Source organism: Apium graveolens, chromosome 4, assembly GCF_009905375.1.
Source record: "Apium graveolens cultivar Ventura chromosome 4, ASM990537v1, whole genome shotgun sequence".
NCBI classification, from domain to species: domain Eukaryota; kingdom Viridiplantae; phylum Streptophyta; class Magnoliopsida; order Apiales; family Apiaceae; genus Apium; species Apium graveolens.
In genome coordinates this window covers 137,383,173-137,410,792 of record NC_133650.1, presented here as the reverse complement: position 1 = coordinate 137,410,792, position 27,620 = coordinate 137,383,173, and the positions used below count along the sequence as shown (strand labels likewise).

The 27,620-nt window shown below is 33.9% G+C and overlaps 1 protein-coding gene across 2 annotated transcripts; it reads left to right on the top strand.

Annotated features, from left to right (window-relative positions):
- Positions 1-621: 621 nt before the first annotated feature.
- Positions 622-24,531, top strand: LOC141720207 (long chain acyl-CoA synthetase 9, chloroplastic-like). Of its 2 annotated transcripts, none has more exons than XM_074522557.1 (12): positions 622-818; positions 1,631-2,119; positions 2,309-2,389; positions 4,325-4,594; positions 5,260-5,391; positions 5,529-5,702; positions 5,813-6,042; positions 7,429-7,546; positions 9,284-9,415; positions 9,597-9,731; positions 9,818-10,024; positions 22,509-24,017. In XM_074522557.1, exons 2-12 carry the CDS (start codon positions 1,673-1,675, stop codon positions 22,671-22,673), a joined length of 2,091 nt encoding a protein of 696 aa, XP_074378658.1. In that variant the 5' UTR covers positions 622-818; positions 1,631-1,672; the 3' UTR covers positions 22,674-24,017. The 2 variants fall into 2 exon arrangements, with proteins under 2 accessions (XP_074378658.1, XP_074378656.1); XM_074522555.1 differs by lacking the exon at positions 22,509-24,017 and adding an exon at positions 24,068-24,531 and having other exon boundaries at positions 624-818.
- The last annotated feature ends 3,089 nt before the right edge of the window (positions 24,532-27,620 follow it).

The following is a 27,620-nucleotide window of genomic DNA, read 5'->3' as shown; positions in this document are numbered from 1 at the left end:
ATAGATAAACTGAAGAAAAAAAGTCAATATTTTAAATATTTACAATTTATTTTATAATTATAATAATATAAATTTTATACCGGTTATTTAGATTTAATTGAGATTTACTTTATACCAATAAGATTATTTTTAGTATAGTGGTTAAAGAAATTGATGAAAATTAATGGGATCCATACTATACTATAATAACCGGAAAGAGATATAATTTTGTTTAACAGTTTTCCCGAATTTTGGTTATTAAAATAATAAATAAATAGCCATATATATCCGTTAAACTACTAAATTGTTAAAATACTAGACATAGTTTACTTTTCTTACTAAACTACGACCACAATTTATCCAATTATTAAAAAATAAATAAATAGTGTTATATATCCGTTAAACTACTAAATTATTAAACTATTAGACATAGTGTACTTATCCTACTAAATTATGATAACAGATTATCCTATAATTTAAATTATAAATTTATAATTATTATATATTTATATAAATATTTAAAAATTATAATATAATAGAATTAATAAAATTTTTAAATATTAACGATACCAAGTAACAAGTAATGGGAAAGAAATGGGGAAATATTTAGGAATAAAGAAAAGAGAATACACAAGGTAGAGGAGGAAAACAAAAGGAAACAGGAGGTAGCAGCCATAAGTTTTTGTGGTTTGTGACACTTAGCTGCTACTCTAGTAGTATTCTCGCTTTGTTCGCCCCCCACACACCCGCCATATATTCTCAGCCTACACCTTCATTGATCTCTCAGAATTGTTCTTAAGTTTGTTGGTGGCCCTCATTTGCATTCTTTTTTCTCAGAGGTACCCGCCCTTCACTTTTGCATTCTCATTATGTCTTTTAATCACCTTATGCGCATTTCTTATTTCTTCTTCTTCTTCTTCTTCTTCTTCTTCTTCTTCATGTACTTTGGTAATTTATTGTCTGTTTTTTTCATTATTTTTTTTTTGTAATTTCTATATGCCTTTCTCTATCTGTAATTTACTAGTACTAGTGCTTGCTTAATTATTTCATCAAGTTTCAGGAATTTCTTTGTGCTCAATCTCACAACCTTCTCTTTGTTATCCGCACATTTGTTAAAATAAATCAACTTTTTTATGTAAGGGTATACCATAACTTTGTTGCTTTTCATTCTCAATAATTTTAGTTTACCCTTTTGGGTTTTTGATGTTTTAGTTTGTTTCGGAAATGGAAGTTAATGTCGAGTTAATAATGTGAGACTGTGATCCTTTGTTCTCTGGCATGTCACTTCTCAAGGAGTCTTATGTAAATGTATTTGATTAAGATGTCTCCATTATCACAAGAATTTTTCAGACTTCTGTATGAACATTTGGTGTCATATTTCAAGCAGATAGTATGAAGATAAAAGCAATTTCACCGTTTGTATTAGAAGGGTATTATATTAAATTTCTATATCACTAAATCTCGGCACATTAAAAGCTTAAAATGCATTAAAAAGTTTAAAGGCTGGGAGCTTAAATTTTTGGCAGTACTTTCCATTTGATGTGTCCATTGTTTGAGCATGGGGTTTGTCAGACATCTGGTGAAAAAATTCAGATGTAATAATTTTGTTAATAGACCTAACCTGCCAACTGGGTATTGGATTTTGTTATAGGACCTGATTTGGTGGTTGGCTTCAGCTTGTATTTTATAAGAGATGGGTCCATACCTTGTTGGAGTCATTGTTCCTTTTGTACTGACTCTTCTCCTACGGACTTCTAAGAACGGGAAGAATCGCGGTGTTCCTACTGATGTTGGTGGGGAACCTGGGTTTGCTGTCAGAAATAAAAAATTTGCTACCCCCATTGTATCAGCTTGGACAGGCATTTCAACACTTGCTGAGCTTTTTGACTATTCGTGCAAGAAGCACCATGAGAAGAGATTTCTTGGAACTCGGAGACTGATATCCAGTGAACTAGAATTTTCTGGAGACGGACGCTCATTTGAAAAGCTTCATTTGGGTGACTATGAGTGGTTGACATATGGCAAAGCATTTGAAATTGTGTGCAACTTTGCTTCTGGTTTAGTGAATCTTGGTCATAAAATTGACGAACGTGTTGCTATATTTGCCGATACACGAGAAGAATGGTTCCTTGCCTTGCAGGTAAAAATCTTCAATAGCAATCCCTAGTTATGGTTTTTCTTTTGCATCCTTTTCTTCATGCCCTTATGTATTTAAGCCTTCATAAAGGCAGTCCATGTCTTTCTTCCTTCTTAATTTGATACATCTTTGGTCATGTTTATATCCTAAATCTTTGATAAAACATAACAAAGGGTTGTGGCCTTGTAACAGGCTTGTTTCAGACGCAATGTCACAGTTGTGACAATATATGCATCTTTGGGGGAGGAAGCTTTATGTCACTCCCTAAATGAGGTATCTTTAACTTTTATTTTAGAGTTAAGTTAAAGAAAAGCTTTTGCTGCTTTATGTGTAGACTTCTTAAAACATGATTCTGCTTGTTTTCTGCATGCTAACAGCAGCATGACATAATATCCCCCCCCCCCCTCCTCACTCTCCCCCCCCTCACTCACCCCCCCCCTTTCTCTCTTTCTCTCTCTCCCTCTCTACCCTCTCTGTTATTGTGTACAAACTGAAAGGACTTGAACCAGGCGTGTTAATGCTTGTATTCTAATTTTATCCAAGTTGAAAGAGATAGTAACTTCTTTGAGAAAAAGTGTAATTAAAACTATATTTGGGTGGACTTGCAATGTATCTAATACCAATTCAACACAGATGACTTTTTCTACTTTAAAAGTTGATATTTTTCACTTTGGAGTCTGTTACTATTAGCCTTTTTTTAATCATTCTAGCACTAGCTAGTTGATACTATATATCTACTGTTCCATTACAAGTGCCTGTTCGTACTATGTTGCAGATTGTTTAGAAGTACAAAGTCAGCACTTTTTTGATGGCATTGGAAATAAATTATATATGCTACCTTAATAGAATACTCCTTTACGAGCTTCTTCATCTAGATTGAGATTTTACGATCATATCTTTAGATCCGGAAAGAATCCTCTGTATTTCACCCAAAACATTTTCCATAATAAAAATGATACAGTAGTGATACTTTTAAGAAATTCTAATTGTAGTTTTGACACTCATCTAATTTAACACTATTATTTTATGACTCATGCATCTACTAAGCATGATAGTGGTATTGTTTCAATTTTTCTAATGCATCTTTTTTGGGGCTTGCAGCATAATTTCTGCCATTTGTCCTTCCTTTGTTTATCCCTTTTATTTATATAAATGGCTGACTGAATGCAACAGTAGTGGTTCTGATTTATTAAACTCATGTAAACTGATCACAGATATATATTGAAATGAATTCCGTGTGATCTGGAGAAAAGAATTTGGATATTTATCTTATTATTTTTCCAGGAATATTGTATATTTTGAGGTGATTGATTGCTGGAAAGTGTTATCAAATGACCAGAATCGGAATGTGGTCGACAATATTAAAAAAAACTATCAATTTTAATAGAGGGTTCTGTATTAAGGTTACAGATTTAAGGAATTTATGTATTTTCTTGCAGGATCAGGATAATAAAAGTACAAAAAGGGTTCTGATTTATTATAAGCATATAGCAAGTTCCAAATAAGAGTTGTAGATGTGTTAACGAGTAATCATTTTATTATATATTATATTTGTGCATATTTTATGTATATGTATAGATGTATGTGCAGATGTTACAGCAGCGGCTGCTAGGGTTGTGAAAATGTTAGCTCTGATATTATGCTTACCTCTCAAAAGTTCAAAAATAGAGTTATGTATACTATCCAATAATTTTTAAAGTTACACGTATGTAGGATTTGGAAATGTAAAAGAAGTTTGGTTGTTTAATGTAGGAGTTTTGTAGTGCACAAAAACCATACTTGGTAATGAAAGTAGCAGGAACAGTGTTTGGAGCACATAATTATCTTGGAAGAAATCATCTTGAGCTGATGCCATCAAAACTTAATAGACTAATAGTTGGTTGTTGACCAGATAGACAACTTCAAGAAATACAGATTGCATTTTACATATTTACATCATGTAATTATGCGGTTTATCTGGCAAATTCCAGTTCAAATTGTTTCGAGTGTCAATATCTTAATTACTATATATGCTTGTTGTATGCTAGGATATCAATATCTTAATTACTATATATGCTTGTTGTATGCTAGGGGATACAGTATGTTTCCTTTTCTTCTGCAACTACTTGAAAGGAAGAACGATATATTCTCAAAGATATTGAACATGAGATTTGATTTATTATATCCCTCTTGTCATCACTATTAAAAAATGTTATCTTTAATGTTCAGACGGAAGTTACAACTGTGATTTGCGGAAAGCGAGAGTTAAAGAAGCTACTAGATATAAGTGGACAACTTGACACCGTAAAACATGTAATATGTATGGATGATGATATCCCATCTCATTCCTCATTAATTCAAGCAAGTAGTAGTTGGACAATCTCATCCTTCACAGAAATAGAGCAACTTGGCAGAGAGAATCCAGTTGATGCTGATTTACCTGTTGAAGCTGATATTGCTGTTATAATGTATACAAGTGGAAGTACTGGATTACCAAAGGTTAGTATGTATGCTTCCAGGTCACGATACATTTTAGTTGTTTCAGATTGCTCTTGCGGGATTTTCTAAGTTACCTGGACTCGGAACTGGTGTCGGATACGGGTACGGATCCAAGTGTCGGACTCTTAGTTTTTAAAAATTTAGGGTTCGTGGATATGGATTCAAAATCGGACACGGGTGCGGGGATTCAGCATATAACCTTCACATAAGCGAAATTATACCGATTTTGATACATTACATTTGTAAATTCGTGTCTTCTACCACATAAAGTAAACATATACATAATTGTTTATGTCATATTTAAAACATAAATCAAAATGATAACATGAAAATAGTAATCTATAGACATCGCTCCCTATAATTAAGATGATTAAGTTGTTGTGAGGCCTTGGAAATTATGTTGAACTAGATTTCTTAAGGTTAAAGTGTCCGGTTTCTATATGAAGGATCCGACTCAGATCCCATACTCACACCCATGTCATGTCCGCTAGACACGGGTCTCAGGGAAAAATTGAAGAGTCCGGGTAACTTAGGGGATTTCAATCCAAGAAGTAACCATGTTGTGATAGTAACAACTTACCTTACCTAAATTCTTACTTTGGAACTCATGTATGCATGTTTACTTTACCGGACCGAGGCACTAATGGCTTGTTCACTTCATGCAGGGAGTAATGATGACCCACAGCAATATTTTAGCTACAGTTTCTGCTGTCATGACAATTATTCCTCGCCTTGGACACAAGGATGTTTATTTAGCATACCTACCCCTGGCACATATTCTTGAACTAGCAGCCGAGGTGCCTGTTTTATCTCGAGATTTATGGTTTACATAGTTGGAGTAGTTTAATAGTTTCTACCTTATACTTCTCTTACTGAAGACCTGACTGCAGATTTGTTTCAATTGTTCATATTTATATTTATGTTCATATTGTAGAATATAGTTGTTTCTGTGGGAATGTCAATAGGATATGGGTCCCCCTTGACACTAACTGATACATCAAACAAGATAAAGAGAGGAACTAAGGGGGATGCTTCTATGTTGGCTCCAACGATAATGGCTGCTGTACCAGCAATTCTTGATCGAGTGAGGGATGGTGTGCGCAAAAAGGTGTTAATATCGCGCCTTCTTATGCAAACAATACCCCGTAGTTTCTATATTTCTATAGGCGAGATCAATATAAGGAGACTCATGAATGTAAGGAACTTCCTTATATGCAGGTTGATGCAACAGGTGGGCTATCAAAGAAATTGTTTGATTTGGCATATGCTCGTCGGTTATCTGCAATAAATGGCAGCTGGCTTGGAGCATGGGGCTTTGAAAGGCTTATCTGGAACTTTTTAGTATTTAGAAAGATTCGAGCAATACTGGGTGGTCGTGTTCGTTTTCTGCTGTCCGGAGGTGCCCCGCTTTCTGGAAATACTCAAAGATTCATCAATATTTGTATTGGGTAAGCCGTTCAATTCTTACATTACCTCCATTTTACCAGCCCTTCGAATTAACGTCTAGTAAAGTGCACTTTGTGTACCTGCAGTTAGTGTGTCGGACCACTTGGGATATTCCACTTCAGAAACCAACACGTGCTATACTAAACTTAGTTTTCGTTACACTATGTATATCTCCTTTGATTCTGTTTAATGTTGTTAGAAAAGTCAGGGGTATATTCGTCTTTTAATAGTCATCTTCTTCCCCAAACTCATTTCCACCATTGACAATCCTTTTGAGAGCTTTAAACTTGTAAATCTCATTCATATCACAATGAAATGCATTCATTTAAATTGCATTAAAACCGTTTTTTTTCCTTTACAATTGCATTAAAACCAACAATGAGACGAGTAGTTTTTTACATAATCCGGAAAAACTGAAATGGGTATGTTAAATTCATTTTGAAGTATGTAAAAAAAAATTCTTGGAAGTAAATTTTTGATAATAAAATTACTATCAATTTGTAGAGGAGAAAGCGACGATTCTATTACAACTTGAATGACTTTATTTCATTAAGAAATAAATGAGATATTAAAATTTTAATTTCTCAAAATATATTTTAATGGTGAAATTGGGGTTGAGGAAGAAGAAACAAAGAAGATGAAGGGTAAATGACTATTTTACCCCTCCTTTTAGCCTATTTTTTAATGGCGTTATAGTTTTAACGGAAAAATGCACTTCGTAACGAAAACTGAAGTTCAGTATAGCACATGATAGTTTCTGAAGTGGAGTATCTCAGGTGGTCTGACACATTAACTTCAAGTACACAAAGTGCACTTTACTCTTATATATTCTTAAATTATCTTTTGTAAGCTCCTAGTCGATCACCCTTGTGATTTTTCTAGCTCTGTCTCTATATCATACATGCTTGATTCATGGACACATAATGTTGTTCTAGAGTAAATCATAAGACATACATAAGAAAACAACAGAAATCAGTTACAATGTAATATATACAAGCATACATACTCAAAATTTTAGTTAATGTGTCGCACATGTGACCTTCCTGTGTAACTAACTCCTCTACCCCTCAACATCACATAATCTTCCATCATGGATTGTAGGGCAACAACAAAGCCAATAAACTCTCTCCAATTCTTTAATTCAAGTGATGTTTACAATCAGATTACCTTCCTATATATATTTGTTAGCCACAAATAGTTTTAATACCTTCTAATGCTTCACCATTTGGACAAAGTTGCAACGTCAATTTCCCACCATGTTGCGGTAGAACTCGTAATTCAGAACTATTTATTAATAAACTGTTGTTGCCTCTCCTTTTTTGTGTTGTAGGTTACAGGTTTTTATGGTGCATTTTCTTTCTTCCGTATTAATACCATTATGTTCTTAGTGCTCCAATAGGTCAAGGTTACGGTCTTACAGAAACTTGTGCTGGAGCAACGTTCACCGAGTATGACGATACATCTGTTGGTCGTGTTGGGCCTCCAATTCCTTGCTCCATTATAAAGGTATAACCGAAGATAATTTAGCTTGAAATTCTTTTTACCAGAAAGTTTCATAGACCGTTCAGTTTTGTTCTTAGTGGCCTGTTATAACTTTGAAGTAACTTTAGCAAAAAAAAAACTTTGATGTAATTGCAGTAAAAGTTATTGCACTCTTTTCATATCTAGATGTTTGAAGTGTTCAAGTATGCTAATTACTAAATACTTTCAATTGATTTACCAGTGGTGAAACCAGACATGTAGTTAAGTGGGCCAAAATCATACGGAATGATATATGTGTTTTATCAATTTTTAATCTAGAACTAGAAAAGAATTAGTGAAAAAACATAAAATATAACGAAGTTAAATGAACATATATCTTATAAAGATACAATATTATGCTAATTTTTAAAGTCTAAAAAAAGAGTTGGGTATATATGTTTTTCAGGGAGGACCACTGAGTACTCTCAGTATAAGGTTTTTCTTTTCCTGTATATAAGTGTGCAGTACCACATGATTTTTTAGTGTTACTGTGAAAAGGGTATCCTTCTACATTGTTGATAAATAATCTGTAACTGCTTCTTGATCACACAACCATAGAAGTTTTCATCTGTATACTGACTGTTCAAACACACTTAATTAAAATTTAAGATAGTAAATTTGGTTTTACCATCTATTTATCTTTGTTGAATGCCAAAAGGTTTTTTCAATGGTATGTTACAAATTTACCACAATACCACATTTAGTTATGACTTTTTTTGGCATTTAACTACAAACATAATATAAATGTTATATAATAATTAAGCTTATACATGTTTTTTCTAACCTCATTGTTTTATAACTTTAACTAATATGTAATTGTATAACAAGAAGATCATTGTTAAATCATTATTTGATGATAATAATAATTCAAAATTTATTTGTTCTGGAGTCCTACAAAAAATTTAAATTCTAGCATAATATATTACTTAATATGGGTTATAATTCAATATTGGTTTAGAATATTTATGATTCTACTAGGTGGAAGATTTTTTTTTTTTTTTTTTAACTTTCAATGTAGACAATCTATAACTTAATTCCTAGCTGTATATAATACTATAATTAATTTGGAAACTAATATTAACACATTTAATATGTATTTCTATAACTACTATATGGAACTCTTTATTTAATCTATAATAAAATACAATTATTACTTTCTATACCTAATAAAATAGTTTTGCATTTAATGTTATTAGATGTTTTTTTTAATATTTATGTAAATTTAATATAATAAAATATATATTTATTTTAAAAAAAAATCATAAAATCAGCCCATGCTTGGCTCCGATTTCATGCTACTATGCTAGTATCAATTAAAAAACATGTGGAGTAAGAGCCTTACCCAACTCCTGCATTATTTTGAGCCATGCAACCCAAAAAATTAATAAAATTGGACTGAGTTCTTGACTTGCACGCACCCACATGCCCCCATGTGCACACCCATGCACGCACATGCAAATGCACACAAAAGCTTCCATGCGTTTATTTTGACTTGGGTATCTTTTTCACCGCAAAGTCTCTCACATAAATAAAAGGTAAACTTTTGTTTTTGAGTTTCAGCTCCGACATCTAGTAATTGTTCGCATCAATCATGTATTTATTCAATGTGTATAAGTCAAACGAAAATGCAGAAAGAAAAGAAAGAATGAAGTACCTGCAATTTCCATATATAGATATATATATACGGTTTGCCATCATGTTGTGACATTTTATTTGTTTCAGTTGATAGATTGGCCTGAAGGTGGCTATTCAGCAAATGATTCTCCTATGCCTCGCGGGGAAATAGTTGTTGGTGGACCACATGTGACTCTTGGATATTTTAACGACGACGAGAAGACAAAAGAAGTGTACAAGGTAACAACATTTTGATCAACTCCTATTTTACTCGGGGAAGATGTTTTCTTGTAATATGAACTGTAGTGGTAACAATATTTTGACCAACTCCATTTTTTTACTCGATACTCCATTTTTTTACTCGATAAAATGAAGATTTTCTCTGGTAATAATGAATTATAATTTCCTTTGTTGCCCAAAGGTTGATGAGAGAGGAATGAGGTGGTTCTACACAGGTGACATAGGGAGATTCCATGCTGATGGTTGTCTTGAGATAATTGATCGTAAGAAGGATATAGTGAAACTTCAGCATGGAGAATATGTATCTCTAGGAAAGGTACATTCATATGTTGTTCTCTCTTTTACCTTATTTTAATTGTATGTTAGCTAGACCTTCACTAAAGACTACTTGTTCATTTGCAGGTTGAGGCTGCTCTGGTTAGCAGCCCTTACGTTGACGTTATAGTGCTTCATGCCGATTCTTTTTACAGTTATTGTGTGGCCTTAGTGGTGGCTTCACAGTCTGCATTGGAGGAATGGGCACAAAATCGAGGTATCAAGTATGCAGATTTTCCAGACTTGTGCCAGAACGAAGAAACTCTGAAGGAAGTGCTTGTTTCACTTGTGAAGGTAATTTCACTAATTTTTGGCCAAACATGTATCCCCTCCATCCCATTTTACTTGTCCACTTTGAGTTTTGCTATTTTAAAGTGCATTGACCGCATAGTTCTACAAATTATTTTTTAACTTTTTTTTTCCTTAATAAAAATCTGATATATAAACTTTTATTCATAGTTGTAATAGTTTTAGCCATTACATACACAACCAAAGAGTAAATACTATAATTACATATCAAAGTACATACATAAATATATGATATATGCTATATGTTTGTAGTTTGTGCATACATATAATACATATACATACGCGTGTATATATATGTATGTATCTAACATATAAGAAGAAAAATAAGAATATTACTTAATAGATCACTGCCAGGAGATGCTTATCTATGTCTTGCTGGTTAATTAGGGTTAAGTGTGATGCCAATTAGTAGTAATTATAACTTGAATATGGGTTGGCCATATAAAAGGATACTGGATTGACTTCAAAGATAGACTGGGTTAGCCCATGTTAAAATAAGACGGACTTAGGCGGATTTGGACGGATTTAGACGTCGTCTAGCCGCCTAGGCGCCCCTATGCGTCGCCTACCCACTGAAAATGAAGACGGGTCAGACGCCTACCCATAATTTACTGCTTAGTCGCCTAGGCGACGTCTTAACAACATTGCTTTTATTTAGGAAAAAAAAATGAAAAAAAAATAATTTGTGAAATTATGCCGTCAATGCGCAATAAATACCTATAAAAGTCAAAGGGCAAGTAAAGTGGGACGGAGGAGTATTAAGGCCAAACTTTTTTTGTTTCTTTAAAAAAATATAAAAAAAAAGAAATTTGTGGGTATTGTTATATGATGATTATGGACTTTAAATATTAGATTATCTTGCATGTTTTTGCCTATCTCAGTTATGAACTTATGGTATTCCAGATGAGGAGCCTTTCTAAATAAGACACATGATCTTAAATAAACTTGATCTTCGAGAAATATTAACCCAAGTTTTCATATAATATATGCGAAAAATTTATCGACTTCCATTGAGTATTTCAAAATTTGTTAAAGCTTTGCAATTTACTTATGTGAAGTATTCTCTGTTATGTAACTCATATGATCCAAAACCTCTTCTTCAAGCAAATGTAACTTTTTTCTTGTTAGAAATTATAGATATCGAGAACTATTTTTACCAAATTTTTAATCCCATAGCCTTCTGGTTATTTTTATTTTCATATACTCTAAGATCTCATACTATATTTACAAATTTTTATCTTAGGATTACGATACCGTGCAAACAAATTCTCATCCCCCAAATTTCCTTAATTTAAGTTCATTTGGGTGATTAATTTTGAACTCCCTCCGTCCAAAATCACTTATTCCTTATAATTTTTACTCATATTTTAAGGTACATTGACCACAAATCTATACAAATTAGTTTTTGAACTTTATTTTTGTAAATAAAAGTTTAATATTTTAATTTTAATTTACAAAAAGAAAATTTGAAAAAAATTGACGAACTTATGTGTTCAGTGCATCTTAAAATATGTGCAGAAGTGTCAAAGTGGACATGTTATTTGTAAATGAGGGAGTAACAACGTTAAATGACTAACTATTGAAATGCTAAACTATTCATAGTTGTGGTAGCTTTTTAGTAAAAATTCCATCCCATTTAAAAGTTATTTCAAGTAGAAAGTACTCATTTTACGGTAGAAATGCATTTATTAGCCCATGTCTTTGTATCCTTGAGTCTGCTACTTTCTTAGTTTTTATTCATTTTTATTTTTGGATTCTGTTAATCTAGTTTTAATTGTTAGCCCATTAATTTTTGTAGACTGTACTTTTAGGAAGTAGTTGGTGTAATTTACACTTCGTAGTTGTCTTTAGTTCGGTAGTTTCCTTAAATATTTGTTTTAGTAAAAAAGCAAACCCCTCTCAAAATTAAATTGGTCTAATTCGCCTAAGTTTAAAATTAAGAATTTGCGAAATTAATTTAGTCTCTGCCGACGAATCTCAAATATTATAACGAAAATTGTGCGCTTGAAGTTAAAATGTATAGTTTTGGCACATCACTTTTCCTTTTTACTTCAATCTGAAGCTCAATTTAAATCCTCTATTCTCTTCTCTTCTTGTTCATGTTTGAAAAAAAAATACTAGAAACATATTTCAAAAGTGTTTATGCTGTTTGATCGTTGATAGTTGTCGGTTTACTTTAGTACCTCTATCAAGATTTCATTTTAGTTTGGATTTAGATTTAAAAGTTTTCCTCTGATTCCTTTGTTTGCAATTTGCATCACCATTAACAAAACTAACTTTTGACCCAAATTTTTAAAAATTGATTTTTTAATTTTAAGTAAGAATACCAATAATCTATCTGAACATATTAACCTTTTAGTTTATATATATTTATAGTTAATGTTTGTTACGTGTATATACTACAACTTTAAAATATCATTATATTTCTTGCATTATGTTAAAATACAAAATTTACAAGCGTTTTAATAAATGTAACCACCGAACTAAATTAAAAAATCATGAACTTAAAAATAAAATTATATCATTATGCCTTTTTTTGATAATTGTTTTTATATAATAAAGAGACTAATACATAGGGGGCTAACTTTACAACTGAAGTGAGTTGGGAACAATCGATACTGAAAGAAAGACCCTAACATACCAATGGAAAACATAGAAGAACTGATAAAGGATAGGCTAAAGCAAGAAAACTAAATAACAATCCATGAATATTCATGAAATAGGGAAGAGGAGACCAAACGACATGTATATCATTATACCTTTGTAATATATTTTTCTGGGTTAAAAAGTTTAAATCTAAACTCATGCAAAGTATGATAAATTAAAAATCAGAAAGGAAATGTAAATATATTGCCAAATAGCAAAACAATTTAATTGCATCGGCTATAAAATGAAATACAAATGTACCAAAAGAAATCATATTGCAAATTTCAAATTTATAGTATATTTAGAAATGGAAATAAAAATTTACTCTATGGTGGTTTACTCTTTTTTTTTTTGTAAAATTTAGTTTTATTTTAGTCGAATTTACTTCATGTTTATATATATAGGGTGCTCTTCCGGTGGAACCACCGGTTTTTTAATCCAGCAATGATGCATTGCAGAGGGCTCCATTTAACTCTTTTATCTTTTTGTACGTCAAGCCCCATAGATTTTTATTATCAAGTGGATGACTAAACAACAGACATGATCAAAATTTATGTCTTGTTGAATAAGACCAAAATATATGGTGGGTTGATGGTACCATAATATTTTAGTTATTTAAATATATCAAATTTACTAATTTACTATTTTTTGTACATGACCATAGTATTGATTTGCTTCTTCATTTACTAATAATTTTGCTAAATATCTGCCGGAGAATAAGTCTTTAAAGACAATCAAGTAGAAAAAGTAATACTAATTAAGCTCAGGTAGGTCTGTGTATTAATAATAATAATAATAATAAGATATGACTACAATTGATGAACTAAAGCCGAAGAACAACAATTGAGCCTAGCCAACCATTCGAGAGGATTGGACTCTCCTGCAAGACACAATACAGTACTCAACATAAAAACCCTCATCTCTCTGTTCACCCTATATAAATAATACTTTACTTTCCTCTCTCCTTAGTAAATTCCCATTATGCCCTTGATACTATTTGTTTATCCCAATCCTGCCCTTGGAATTCCTTCTGGAATACATGATTAATATAGGTGGCTTATGCGGGGTCCCTGCATTACCCTGGGCCCAATCAGCCACCTTGTCCGGAACTGTGGAAAATATAGGTTGACATTGTGAAGATCCTCCCAGGTAGCTTCCCATTCTGGCAGGTCCTTCCACTTCAATAAGACTTGTGTTACAGTCTGGGACCCCTGCTGGTTGGTGCGTACATCAAGCAATGCCTCAGGATCAACTTTAAGGACCATGTCTGCTGATAAATTAGAAGGTAATGAAGGATTTGGTGGTGAAGTGCCAACAGCCTGTTTCAACTGAGAAACGTGGAAGAAATTATGGATCTTAGCCGATGCTGGTAGGTCCAGTTTGTACGCCACCTTACCAATCCTTTGCAGAATGAGAAAAGGACCGAGGAGATAGTTTCTCATTGGGTCGTCTTGCTAACGAAGCTTGTTGGTACGATTGGAGCTTGAGATACACAGCTTCCCACCTTCAATTCCAACTTACGACGCTTGGTATCTTCATAAGACTACATATATTGTTGTGCGTGTAGCACATGTGCCTTCAAATCCTCCAAAGTTGCATCTCTTTCTAGCATCAATCCTTCAAGAGTGGCCACAGATGTACTGCCTTGTTCAAATCGTATCAAGTGAGGGGGTTCTCTACCATACAGAGCCTGGAATGGGGGGTATTTAGTAGATGAATGAACCGCCATATTATAACAGTACCTAGCCCATGATAGCCAGTTTGCCCACGTTCGAGGCTGACCATTCACAATGCAGCGAAGATACCCTTCCATTGATTTATTCATCGCCTCAGTTTGCCCGGCGGACTGAGGATGGTATGCAGTGCTTCTGTGAAGATTTGTACCCTGTAATTTAAACAATTCCCGCCAGAACAAGCTCATAAAAACACAGTCTCGATCAGAGACAATGCTAGAAGGAAAGCCGTGTAGACGCACGATTTCTTTCACGAACAAATTGGCCACGGAAACAGCAGAAAACGGATGGCTCAATTCTAAGAAGTGGCTATATTTGGTTAATCGATCTAAGACAACCAAAACAGTATCTAGGCCTTTAGAACGAGGTAAACCATAAACAAAATTAAGAGAAACGTCCTCCCAAACTCTTGTGGGAATTGGCAGCGGTTGGAGCAAACCTGCAAGCTTCAAAGACGAATGTTTTTGTCGCTGACAAATGGTACAATTCAGCACATATTTGGCTACTGCTTTCCGCGTACCTACCCAGAACCATTCACTAGCCAAACATTGGTATGTTTTAAATTCTCCAGTGTGACCACCAATAGCAGAGTCATGGTATTCCTTGAGTAATTTATCAACCAATATTGATCGAGGAGGCAGGACCAACCTTCCTTTATACCTTACGATGTCATTTTCAAAAGTATACCCCTGCAATGCACTTGAACCTGCCAACAATTCCTCCTACAACTTTTGCATAAGTGGGTCATCCAACTGTTTCTGCAACTCAGGCCAGTCGACCCCCCCCCCAACAGTGACCAACGCATTTAGAGATGTTGAATCAACAGACTCTCGGGACAGAGCATCAGCCACTCGGTTGTTGGTCCTGGATTATAGTGAATGTCAAAATTATAACCCATAAGCTTGCAAATCCATCGTTGATACTCAGCCCCCACTTCCCTTTGCTCCATAATAACTTTGAGACTTTGCTGGTCTGTACGGATTTCAAATTTATTTCCGAGAAGATAATGACGCCACTTTTGAACTGACAAGACTATAGCCATAAGCTCTTTTTCATAGACTGACTTCATTTGTGCTCGTGGGCCAAATATTATACTGAAGAACGCAATGGGATGGTTGTTCTGCATTAGTACCGCTCCCAAGCCCAACCCAAAGCCCGATGCATCAGTTTCGAGTGTGAACGGTAACTTAAAATTTGGCATTGCAAGCACAGGTGCCACTGTCATTGCTCATTTTAAATTTTCAAATGCCGTTGTGGAAGCTTCTGACCAGTTAAAACAGTCTTTCTTGAGCTGTTCCGTGAGCAGAAATGCAATATTGGCATACCCTTGCACAAACTTTCGGTAATATCCAGTCAAATCCAAAAATCCTCTTAGTTCTTGCATGCTGCGAAGCAGGGGCCAGTCAGTCATGGCCTGTACTTTAGTTGGGTCAATGGAAACCCCTGCACCAGAAATTATGTGCCCCAAATATGATATACGGTACTTGCCAAATTCGCATTTTTTGAATTGGCATAAAACTGATTTTTTAACTGGACTTCTAGGACTTGTTGCACATGGGACTTGTGGTTCTCTTCATCTTTACTATAAATTAGGATATCATCAAAAAACACAAGGACAAATTTGCGAAGAAACGGCTAAAATACCTCATTCATAATTCCTTGGAATGTAGCCGGAGTGTTGGTGAGGCCAAATGGCATTACGAGAAATTCGTAATGCCCCTAATGAGTCCGGAATGCTGTTTTCTGCACATCTTCTTTTCTTATCCTCACTTGATATCCCGACTTCAGGTCCAACTTCAAATACATACCTTCCCCAAACAACTCATCCAATAGTTCATCGATAGCGGGAATAGGGAACTTGTCTGGTATTGTGACCTTATTAAGTGCACGATAATCGACACAGAAGCGCCATGAACCATCTTTTTTCTTGACCAAGAGTACAGGGCTAGAGAAAGGACTGCTTGATACTTGTATAATTTGGGCATCTAACATTTTACAACCCAACTAATTAAGGTTTCTCAAGATAATACTTATTTAAAACCAAAATCCATTAAAATCCGATAAATTTTACAATTTCTCAACAATCCGTAAACTCTAACAAAAACCGAAGAAAAAGGCCGAACTACTCAAAGTTCCACAACTGGCACTCTTCCGTAAGTAGCCAACCTAAGTAAGAATACCTGTCGGAGGAAAACAAAGAAAACAAAGGACCGACAGTGAACGAAAGGCTCATACACGTATACACAACAATACACTAGCTACAAACAAAATATGATGAGAATATAATTGAACAAGAATTAAAATGATGAGATTGCGAACAAAACTAAATATCTGACTGAATGACGATATGAATAATGAATGAAAAAATTAGAAAATGACTACTCAACTCACAAATAAAAACAAACAATGTTGATCAAATAATCTTACAGCTTACACATAATATAATCACAAATAATATAATCATAATCATAACTGATAAATTATAATCATACTCTTACACATAATCATACGCTTACAAACAATACTCAAATAACTTACTAAAATGTGAGACGATCTTACACTTACAGGATGTCCTACAATTTCGGATATCCAGAAATATGTAGTCATCAAAACTTACAGGGGCTTGCACAACACAAAACAAATGCTACCTAATATCTTACGGGGGCTTGCATGGCAACAAGCACATGCTACCCAAAAGGCCAAATCATACACTAGCCATGGCTATACGTGTCCCACAATTTCGGCGACATGCCCATACAATTTAATTACACCGCATAGGAGGTGCCAAACACGAGATTATCCACTCGTGGCAGATGTCTTACAACTCCTAAGTCATACAAATAACATAAATAACTCAAAACAAATACTCAAAGATCACGCACCCAAATATTTTACATCTCCAAAATCATATATAAATTTATCAAAATAATATCAAAACACTCCAATCAAGTATCACAAAACTAAACATCACACAAAATCACTAATTACTGATAAACTCAAATCTGATCAGTTCCAAAGAATGCCAAATTACTGAATAAAGATGAATTCAGCTGAAAAAGTACGAACCACGAAAGTCGTAGGAAATTCCAAGACCTTTCCAGAATGGTAAGGCTCGTCAAAAATGAACAACTAATTCAGAAAACAAATGAATGCGGACTGCAGAACAGAATCAGCCCAGCCCCTAATTACAATAGTATTTTGACGTTTAAAACATCAAAATCACATAATTTAGAATTGCAGATATCGAAAATAGATTTACAGAATGTTATTGCTCATAATATTTGAACAAATATTCAATTTATAATGAATTTACGAAGTTAGGCCGCAAAAATAGAAATTTCAGCTATAGATTACACAAACAGATTTTGACATATTTACAAGCATAATTTCAAAAAATGCAAAGAACAAAAAACGAAGATAACCAAATTAGCTTTCTAATGAGTATAGAATCACAACAATCCAATAAACAGAGAATTAAATACAAAATTTATAAGAATTCAGATTACTAGAATCGAGGCACACAAATCCGATGAAGTACAACAAGATTAATAGTATAACGAAAATATCCGTACCTCACGTTCTTAGTCATCGGGAATGCTAACAACGATTTCAGAACCACAAATCACAAAGAACCGCAATTCCACAAACGCTAAATTCATAACCCTCCAAAAAGTTATTGATATTCATCTCAATCTCCATAAATTTTCTCTTTCTCTCTTCTATCTCTCTCTCCCTCCCTCCTCTCTTCCCTAATTAAAGTAACGTAAACTCTTATTTTTTTAGCAAACCCTAACTCTTCTCTTCCTTCTTTTTTTATTGAAACCCACACTTTTTTTATAAAAGCCTTACTATTTTTTTAACTAACACTCTTAAAACAATATTTTGAATATAAGAATAAAAATAAACTTACACAGACTATTTTAATTATAACTCACTAATATTATTGAACAATAAATATCAAATAATCTAATTATAAAAACATAAAAATATAGGGATGTTACATAACATGTCACGGATGAGAATTTCAATTTCCTCTTTTTGACTTTGAGGATATCGGTATGGTCGAACGTTGACCGGGTTGCCCCCTCTTGTAACACTATTTTATGCTCATGTGACCGTACTGGTGGAAGTCCTGTCGGCATACGGAACACATTTTGAAACTGCTTCAGCACCAATTTCAAATATTCAGGAGATGTCTGCTGATCATTATCCAGCCTCCCGTGTTCCTTCTTCATCTGTTCCAGCAAGTTTAATTCTACCAAAAAACCCGAACCTCCTTTCTTTAAGTGCCTGATCATTGTCTTTAATGACACTCCTGAGCGTCCTAAGGATAGGTCCCCTTGCAAAATGATCGACTCTTTTCCCACTTTGAATTTAATTGTCTGTAGCTTCCAATTAATCGTGGTGGTTCCCAGCTTTTCCAACCACTGAACTCCTAGGATCACGTCGGAATTTCCCAGGGGAAGGGGTAAAAAATCTTTGATGGCATCAATCCCTTGTAAGTCCAGTTTAACTGCTGAGCAGATTCCCTTCCCTTGTATTTCCTGCCCGGTGCCCAAGGAAACTCCAAATGTCGTAGATGGTGACACTGTGATTCCCACCCTCTCAATCACTTCTTTAGAAACGAAATTATGAGTCGCTCCGGGATCTACCATCACCACCACCTCCTTATTATTAATTGTACCCGAAAACTTGAATGACTTAGGGCTTGTGAGTCCCATGACTGAGTTGAGTGATATCTCTGGGTGGGTGCGCTCGCCCGTCAATTCACCTATATCTTCCTTCAACTGGATGTCAGGGCTGTCCTCCCCTTCGTTGTCTTCATCCCCTTGTGTAAGTAGAACACTCAATTCCTTCCGACGACACTGATGCCCTATCGACCACTTATCATCACATCTATAACAAAGCCCCCTCTCTCGCTTGAATTGTAATTCCTTCTCACTTAGTCTCTTTATTTCCCTTATTGGTTTCGCAATTGGCAGCACACTGTTACCCGTTGTCACAATTGAGGCTGCGTAACTCGAGTTGGATTTGGTGGGTGAGGAATATGTTGAATGGGTGCTGCGCTGTGAATAATTCGATAGGTCACTGCTAAAACTACTTTTCCCGCTTGTGCCCAAGGCCCATCTTCCTTCCCCCTTTGAATTTGAGCCCACGCGTATCTTATCCTCCACCATTAGGGCTAATTCCATCGCATGGTCTACAGAGACGGGCCCAAGTAATCGTACCTCAGCTCTAATTTTACTCTTGAGCCCATTTAGAAACTGGACCAGCTCCAAATCCTCCGAGACATTGTCTAAAGGAGCCAGTAATTCAATGAATTTGAGCCGGTATTCAGAAACCGTACCTTCCTGATTATGAGCTAACCACTGTTCTTGTAATGTTCTGGCTGCTGAGGATCGGAATATCGTCGGAATAATGCCTTAGCTTGTTCCCATCTTTCAATGGGATGCCTCTTATGTTCCCACTGAAACCAAACTAGGGCTTGACCTTCTAAAGTGACCACGGTGGCCTCAATTTTCTCGTCCTCATTAAGACGATAGAAATTAATGTATCATTCAGCCCTTGGTATCCAACCGATCAGGGTTGACAAACAACGACAAATCAAACCGTTTGTGCCTCCAATTCGGGCTCCCCCATCACTCCGTTATACCCAGAAGCTACTCCCGGTCCTCCACCTGATCCAGATCCGGTGAACCCAACATCACCCATGGGAGACCCACTTGAATGGCTACATTCTCCCCCTGTGAAACCCCAATCTTACCAAAAACCCTCACTCCCCCTTGTGTAATGTTTTATTCCTGCATATTAATTGGATCCAGCTGTGTTGATTGAAGCCCAATAATAGCAGATCTGATTTCCTTTTGAAACATAACCTGCTCATCCTTTATGGAAGTGATAAGCGACTCCGGATATTTCCTAGAACGACTGATTCGGCCTTCTAGGCGTTTGGCGGTCTTCTGAATCTTACTCTCTTGTCCCTTCAAAGTGTCCTCCAGACTCGAGAGGAAACGATTCGCAAGTGCTTCTTCCATAGCTACTACTGCTGCTTTCAATGCAACTGATACTTCTTCTGCAATAGTACTTCGAATCTGGGCATGTAAGGATACTGTTTCGTCCTCCCACGCACCTATTTGTTGATTTGTACTTGAAGAACCCATAGATCTAGGCTCTGATACCAGATTTGCTGGAGAATAAGTCTTAAAAGACAATCAAGTAGAACAAGTAATACTAATTAAGCTCAGGTAGGTCTGTGTATTAATAATAGAAATAAGATATGCCTACAATTGATGAACTAAAGCTGAAGAACAACAATTGAGCCTAGCCAACCATTCGGGAGGATTGGACTCTTATGCAAGACACAATACAATACAAAACATAAAAACCCTCATCTCTCTGTTCACCCTATATAAATAATACTTCACTTTCCTCACTCCTTAGTAAATTCTCATTATGCCCTTGATACTATTTTTTTATCCCAATCCTGCCCTTGGAATTCCTTCTGGAATAATGTGGCTTATGTGGGGTCTCTCCCATTTCTCCATTTAGAGTATCTATAATGCATCACACTATTTTTGTGTGAAATTTACACCAAAATGCTGTAAAAATTACACTATTTTTATATTCGTCTCCAACCCAGATACACTAAATCTTACACCATTTTTGTACTATATACATTATTTAATTACTAGAGTAAAAATAAAGTACAAAAGTAATAAAATTAGTAGGATATAAAAGGAATAATTTTGTTTTAGGAAGGAGAACAAGGGTAATGTTGGCATTAACAAAAACTCTTAAAAATTTAGTGTGACACCAAATTTGGTGTAACTTTTGGTGCAACACCAAAATGATGTAAGATTTAGAGTTGGGTTGGAGAATAATTTTACACTAAAATGGTGTTAAAGTACAAATTTGAAGTTGGGTTGGGGATGGTCTTACTATCAACAATAATATTATCAGTTTTTATTAAAGAAGTAATTAAACGTTAAGTAATAAAAACAATATTATTAAAATGAAATTATATCAATTTTTTTTGTTTATAATTAGTTTATCTTATTATCCAAAAAAATACAAATTTTTATTTTTATTTACATTATGCTATAAAATTGTTTTACATAATCTTTAGATTTTGATTCTACAATTTTTGATATATAATTCTTTAGAACCCATGAATCCTCAACAACCATACATTTTCTCCTTTTGTCGTGTTTATACATATTAATACATGTAGTAATGCATACAGTGAAATGTAGATACAAACTCTTCAGTTTTCCATATTTAATTGAGATTTGAAAGATGATAGTATATTCAATAAGGATATTTCGGATAAAAGATTATCCAGCTTTTATGAGGAACCCAGAACGTCTTAATTTTCAAACAAATGGTAGTTTTCTAAAATGACCTATCAAAAAAAAGGGAGTAATAGAATAACTTTAAGGTAACAAATATATTTAAGGCTAAGGCGTACCGACACTACAACTTTTGAACTTTGTCATAGGGCATTATAAACTTCAGATTGGAGAGGATTCAAAACATTAGGCGCTACTTGTTTTGCTAAAACTGGATTCTAACTTGACAATTGAGACCTTTGGACATGTTTCCTTCCTTTTAATTGAGTGTCCCAAGCTGTAACCACCCTCTGTAGCTGTTTTCCAATATAGGCCTATCCTTAGTTTCTTCTCTTCTTTAGCTCCATTATCTGAATCTGTATTTTTAAACATGACAATTATGTTCAAATAAAAGTTTCATGATGAGGAACGGGAGTGAAAAACGTTTTTATATGTTATTTATGAGTTTATATGTATTTAGATTAGAGAGGATTAAAATTATTTGTTTGTATTTTATGTGGGGATAGTAGTTTATTAATTAAATATGTTATTTTTAATAAAGCTTGTTACAAGTCTTAGTCCATTAGGTTTAGTACTAGGGATTTATAGTATGTAATCCCCCACAATCTTACTTAGCTTTGATTTTGGAAATAATATTGATTAGTTATTCTTGGGAATCTTTCAACTCATTGCTTTAATCCTTTTATTCTTGTTTTTATATTACAATTCATCTGTCTAAAAATCTCCTGCATCAAATCGTAGAAGAATACACCACTGCCGCTCACCGGAATCTCACCAGAGCCGCTGTCGGAGTCATTGCATGCCACCTTCAGATTTGTCTTCATTAGTGTCACTGTCGTGCCGGCCTTTGCTCTTTCCTGGATATCGCAGTATACCACTGTGTTGGTTAATAACAAAGGGGGTTAACCTTTCTCTCTCCATTTACATATACATACACCATTGTCACAGTTCTACCTTGACTCTAGAAACTACAATCTGACCCTTAAGTCTGAAGAGTTATAAAACAGCCCCCAAATTTTGTATAAATTATTATTCAGCTTCCAGAAAGTTCCAACCAGCCCCTGAAATTTGAGAATCTGCAGTTCCAACCAGCCCCTGAAATTTCAGAATCCGCTCCTAAATTATTTCAATTGTACTTTGTTCTTCCATGTTTTTTAAGACATGTCCGCTCATACTAAGCGTCAAATTAATATTGTGGAAGATAACATTTCTATTCTTAACTGTGAACGTGATGAGTTCTGCTACGAAGTCTATGTTTGTTGTTGCGAACGTTGGTTACTTCAATATGAGCTTACATTTAAGGATTTAGATAATCAATATATTGAGCTTGAGAGATTGGAAAAGAGGTACAAAATTGAGTTAGGTAAAGAAAGGCGCAAACGTGCACATGAGGAACTAAAAATGGAGTTTGAGAAAGCAACGAGGACTCTTGAGACCCTCAAATCTGAAGTGGAACGTCTTTTGCATTTGGAGAATGAGAAAAAATTGAAAGGGGAAATTGAAGTCGAACAAATTGAAGATGGTGATACAGAAAATCAGTTAAATGAGGATGATGTGATTGTATCAGATTCTTTAAGTTGAATAGAAAATGTTAATGAAGATGTTTCTGATGCAAAATCTCACGTGGAGCAAGTTTCAGTTGAAGAAAAGCAAGTAGTTGTTGATATTATTGAAGTTGAGCATATAGACTTCATAATTCCGGAGTACTTGCCTAAGCTTCCTTCTCTTGCTTTCCAGTTTTCAAAGTTCTTTGCACCTCAACCGTTTTTTCAGAACAACATGAAGTTCATCTTGGTTACATCTTATCGTTGTGTGAATCTTGATTTTTACAAAACTCATGGTCGAGTTTTCTCCAACAAGGGGAGAATAATGAGAAACGGGAGTGGAAACTGTTTGTATATGTTATTTATGAGTTTATATGTATTTAGATTAGAGAGGATTAAAATTATTTGTTCGTGTTTTATGTGGGGATAGTAGTTTATTAATTAAATAAGTTATTTATAATAAAGCCCAATTGTTACGAATCTTAGTCCATTAGGTTTAGTACTAGGGTTTTATAGTCTATATAAGTGATGTAAACCCTCACATTATTACTTAACTTTGATTATACACTTTCTTGGGAATAATACCGATTAATTATTCTTGGGAATCGTAAAACTCATTGCTTTAATCATTTTGTTCTTGTTTTTATATTACAATTCATCTTTCTAAAAATCTGTCCTGTATCATTTCACATCTTCTGCGGTATATTAATTTTATAAAGCTTTTGTTTATACACGCCTTGAACTCTTATTTGACAGGCAGGTAAAGCAGCACATCTGCAAAAGTTTGAGTTGCCCGCGAAGATCAAGTTGCTTTCTGAACCTTGGACGCCTGAAACTGGTCTAGTAACTGCAGCTCTCAAGATAAAAAGAGATGCAATCAGGAAGGCGTTTTCTGTAGACCTTGCCCAGCTATATTCATAGAAAGGATTTATAGTCGGTCGAGAGATTGTGAAATCATGTTTAGAAGAGCCCACTAACATCCAAGCAGTTCTTTATTTGTGTGCGACTTCTTATGTAATATTTTTCTTTTCATTGTTTTTCTTGTGTACCTTTTTTTTGGTTAGTTTGTAGTGGCAATCGCTTTTTGTGGATTTGTTAAAGCAAAACAGCCAAAACTAGCAAGTCTTGATTTTTAAATTGTAAATTTTCAAGCATGAGATGCTAAACTGTGAATCTTTTGGTATAGCATTTAAATCCGAAAGAATGACATTTTTACCTCATTTTGCCGCATTTGTTACAAGACTACCATATTTCCGGAATGGTACCAAAAATACCCTTTTAACAAGCCTTTGGAGATGCGTAATATAAAAACCCAACAGTTGTCACATAACTTCATCACATACATATGTAGCAGACTGATTAACACTTTTACTCAAGTTTCACCTTCATGATATTTGTACACGTGACTTCTTAGTTTTTTAGTTTTGACACCTTAAACAACACTTAATGTTATATTTTAACAATTAAATGTAACTTAAAAATGCTTGGCAAAAAAATGTAACTTAAAAGTATGTTTTTTTAGTTTTTAATATTTTCATATATATTTTTTAGGTTTAAAGTATTAATTTAATTCTTTAAAATTCAAGTGTGAGCCCTAATTAAACAATTTTTAATATTTTAGGTTTCACAAATTCACCATTTGGATTTTAGACACTAAAAAAACAAAAGGGTTTAGGCTCTAAATCTTGAAACCTAAGCCTAAATATAGGGTTAATTGCATAGTTCACCCCTTTAATTTGGGCCATTATCACTTTGGTACTAATAGTTTCAATAATTGCACTTCGCACCCCAGACAAGTTTGTGCGCTGCACTTTGCACCCTTTCCGTCAGTTTCCGCCATTACCGTTAAATAGGTCAGGGGTAAAAAAGTAATTTGACAATTTTTAATTGCATTTTTACCATTAAAGTTCCACGAATTTTTATATCAATCCCCGAACAATTTTTTTTACAATTTTGACATTCAACTATAAAAAAAATTGTTAGGGGGTTGATATGAAAAATCTATTGAACTTCAATGGTCAAAATGCAATTAAATATTGTCAAATTACTTTTTTACCCCTAACCTATTTAACGATAACGGCGGAAACTGACGGAAAGGGTGCAAAGTGCAGTGCACAAACTTGTCTGGGGTGCGAAGTGCAATTATTTTAACTATTGGTACCGAAGTGACAATGGTCCAAACCAAATGGGTGCACTATGAATTTAAATCCGAAATCATAAATAAAACCAAATGGTGCACTATACAATTTAACCCTTTAATCTAGGATTTATGGCTTAAATCTAAACCCAGGAACCAAACTTCAAATTAACTTGGAACCTATTTTTAATATTTTATGATTCAATAATTGTTTATTTGGGTATTAAAATAAATAACATTATAAATATGATAATGAATTTTATTAAAAAATAAAAATACCTAGGAGCAAAATATTAAAATATTTTAAAAAAATATTACTGATTTTTTCTTAAAGTGGTGCTTAATAGTTGGTGCTCATTTTAAAAAAATGGTTACATGTAATACGCATTTTGCCGATGCATATTAACCATGCATTACCCATACTTGAAATGCGATTAAGATTCTGTTAATCATCTTATACAATGCGTAATATTTTAAAAAAGTTGATTCAAAATTGATACCACTTTAATATATGCGTATCATCCATCACCCACATACCGAATGTAAATGCGTAACACAGAAATAATTATGGCTATCATGCCGGCGGTGTCATAATTTATCATCTATCTATTATCTATTATATATATAATACTACAACATGACATTTTTGGAAAAATATTTAATTTGAAATTATGATTTTGCCCCCATATTTTGATTAATATAAAATTTTATTATTCTACATTGAGAAATGAACCCATGATCCCCTTAATGCAAACATATGACTTCAATCAATTGAGTTAGGAGATTGTTTGTTTATGTTTGATAGCATTAACTATTGACTACATGCTTATTTCTTTATATTAGGTGGTTAAATTTCATAAATTAAATAAATAATTTGATGATAATATATCATCATATAATAATATTTTTTTAATTATCGAGACTTGGGCGATTAACTCACTTCGATATACTAACTTTATACTCGTTCCCAATAACTATGAGTATAATCGAGACGAGTCGAGTCAAAAACTGTGATGCTCGATTTAAAATGTTCGAGCTTGAGTACGGGCTCGAGTTCAACCGAGCCTTAAATTTCAAGCTCGAAACTCAAGTCGTAAAAAGTTCGATAGGCTCAACTTGGGCTTGAAAGCTCGAATCAATTTCACCAAATATTGACAAAAACTCGAAATATGATAGGTTCAGCTGGAGTTCGATTCTATTATATATATAATAAAATATTAAATATTAAATATTTATATTAAAATGTTTATATATTAAAAAGAATAAAAAATAGTAAAGGTCTGACAAGGCTCGCGAATTTACGAGCCGAGTAATATGAAGTTTAAGCTTGACTCCATAAAGAATTTGAATAACTTGAGTTTGAGCTTGATTGCTTATTACCGAGCCGAATTTGAATATTTTATGGGCCAAACTCTAGTGGCTAACGAACAACTTGACTACTTTACACCCCCTAACAACAACATAATTGTAATTATTTTTTAATTTATTTGACTTTTTGGTAAATATTTAATTCAAAATTACTATTTTGATCCCGTATCCTGATAAAAATAAAAAATTATTGTTGGCATGGATAACTGAACCCACGAAACCTATATGCAAATTAATGACTTAAAACTAATTGAAATAATTCAATACTTGAGTAATTACCTCATTACAATATACTAAATTTATACTTATGTGCAATAACGAGATTATTATTATTTTTTTGATTTATGAAGAATTTTCGTACATTAAATAAATCATTTGTTGATGACATATTACCATATAATAACAATTTATTTATTATCGAGACTTGGGAATTAACTCAATTCGACATACTAACTTTATACTCGTACACAACAACTAGGGGTATCATCAGGCAGAGTCGAGTTGAAAACTGTCTGGCTTGATTAAAAATGTCCGGCTCGAGCACGAGCTCGAATTCAACCGAGCCTTAAATTTCAAGCTCGAAACTCGGGTCGTAAAAGTTCGACAGACTCAAGTTCGGCTTTAAAGCTCGAATTAATTTCACCAAATATTGAAAAAAAAATCAAAATATGATGGGTTCGGTTCGAGTTCGATTTTGTTAAATAAAATATAAATAAAATACTATATATATTTTTTTATAAAAATGTATATATTTAAAAAACATAAAAATAATAAAGACTCGATAAGGCTCGCAAATCTGACGAC

Coding starts and splice junctions, on each gene's coding strand:
- LOC141720207 (XM_074522555.1), top strand. CDS start 1,673: ATGGGTCCATACCTTGTTGGAGTCATTGTTCCTTTTGTACTGACTCTT. Junction 2,390..4,324: donor TATGTCACTCCCTAAATGAG/GTATCTTTAACT, acceptor TTTAATGTTCAG/ACGGAAGTTACAACTGTGAT. Junction 9,732..9,817: donor AATATGTATCTCTAGGAAAG/GTACATTCATAT, acceptor GTTCATTTGCAG/GTTGAGGCTGCTCTGGTTAG.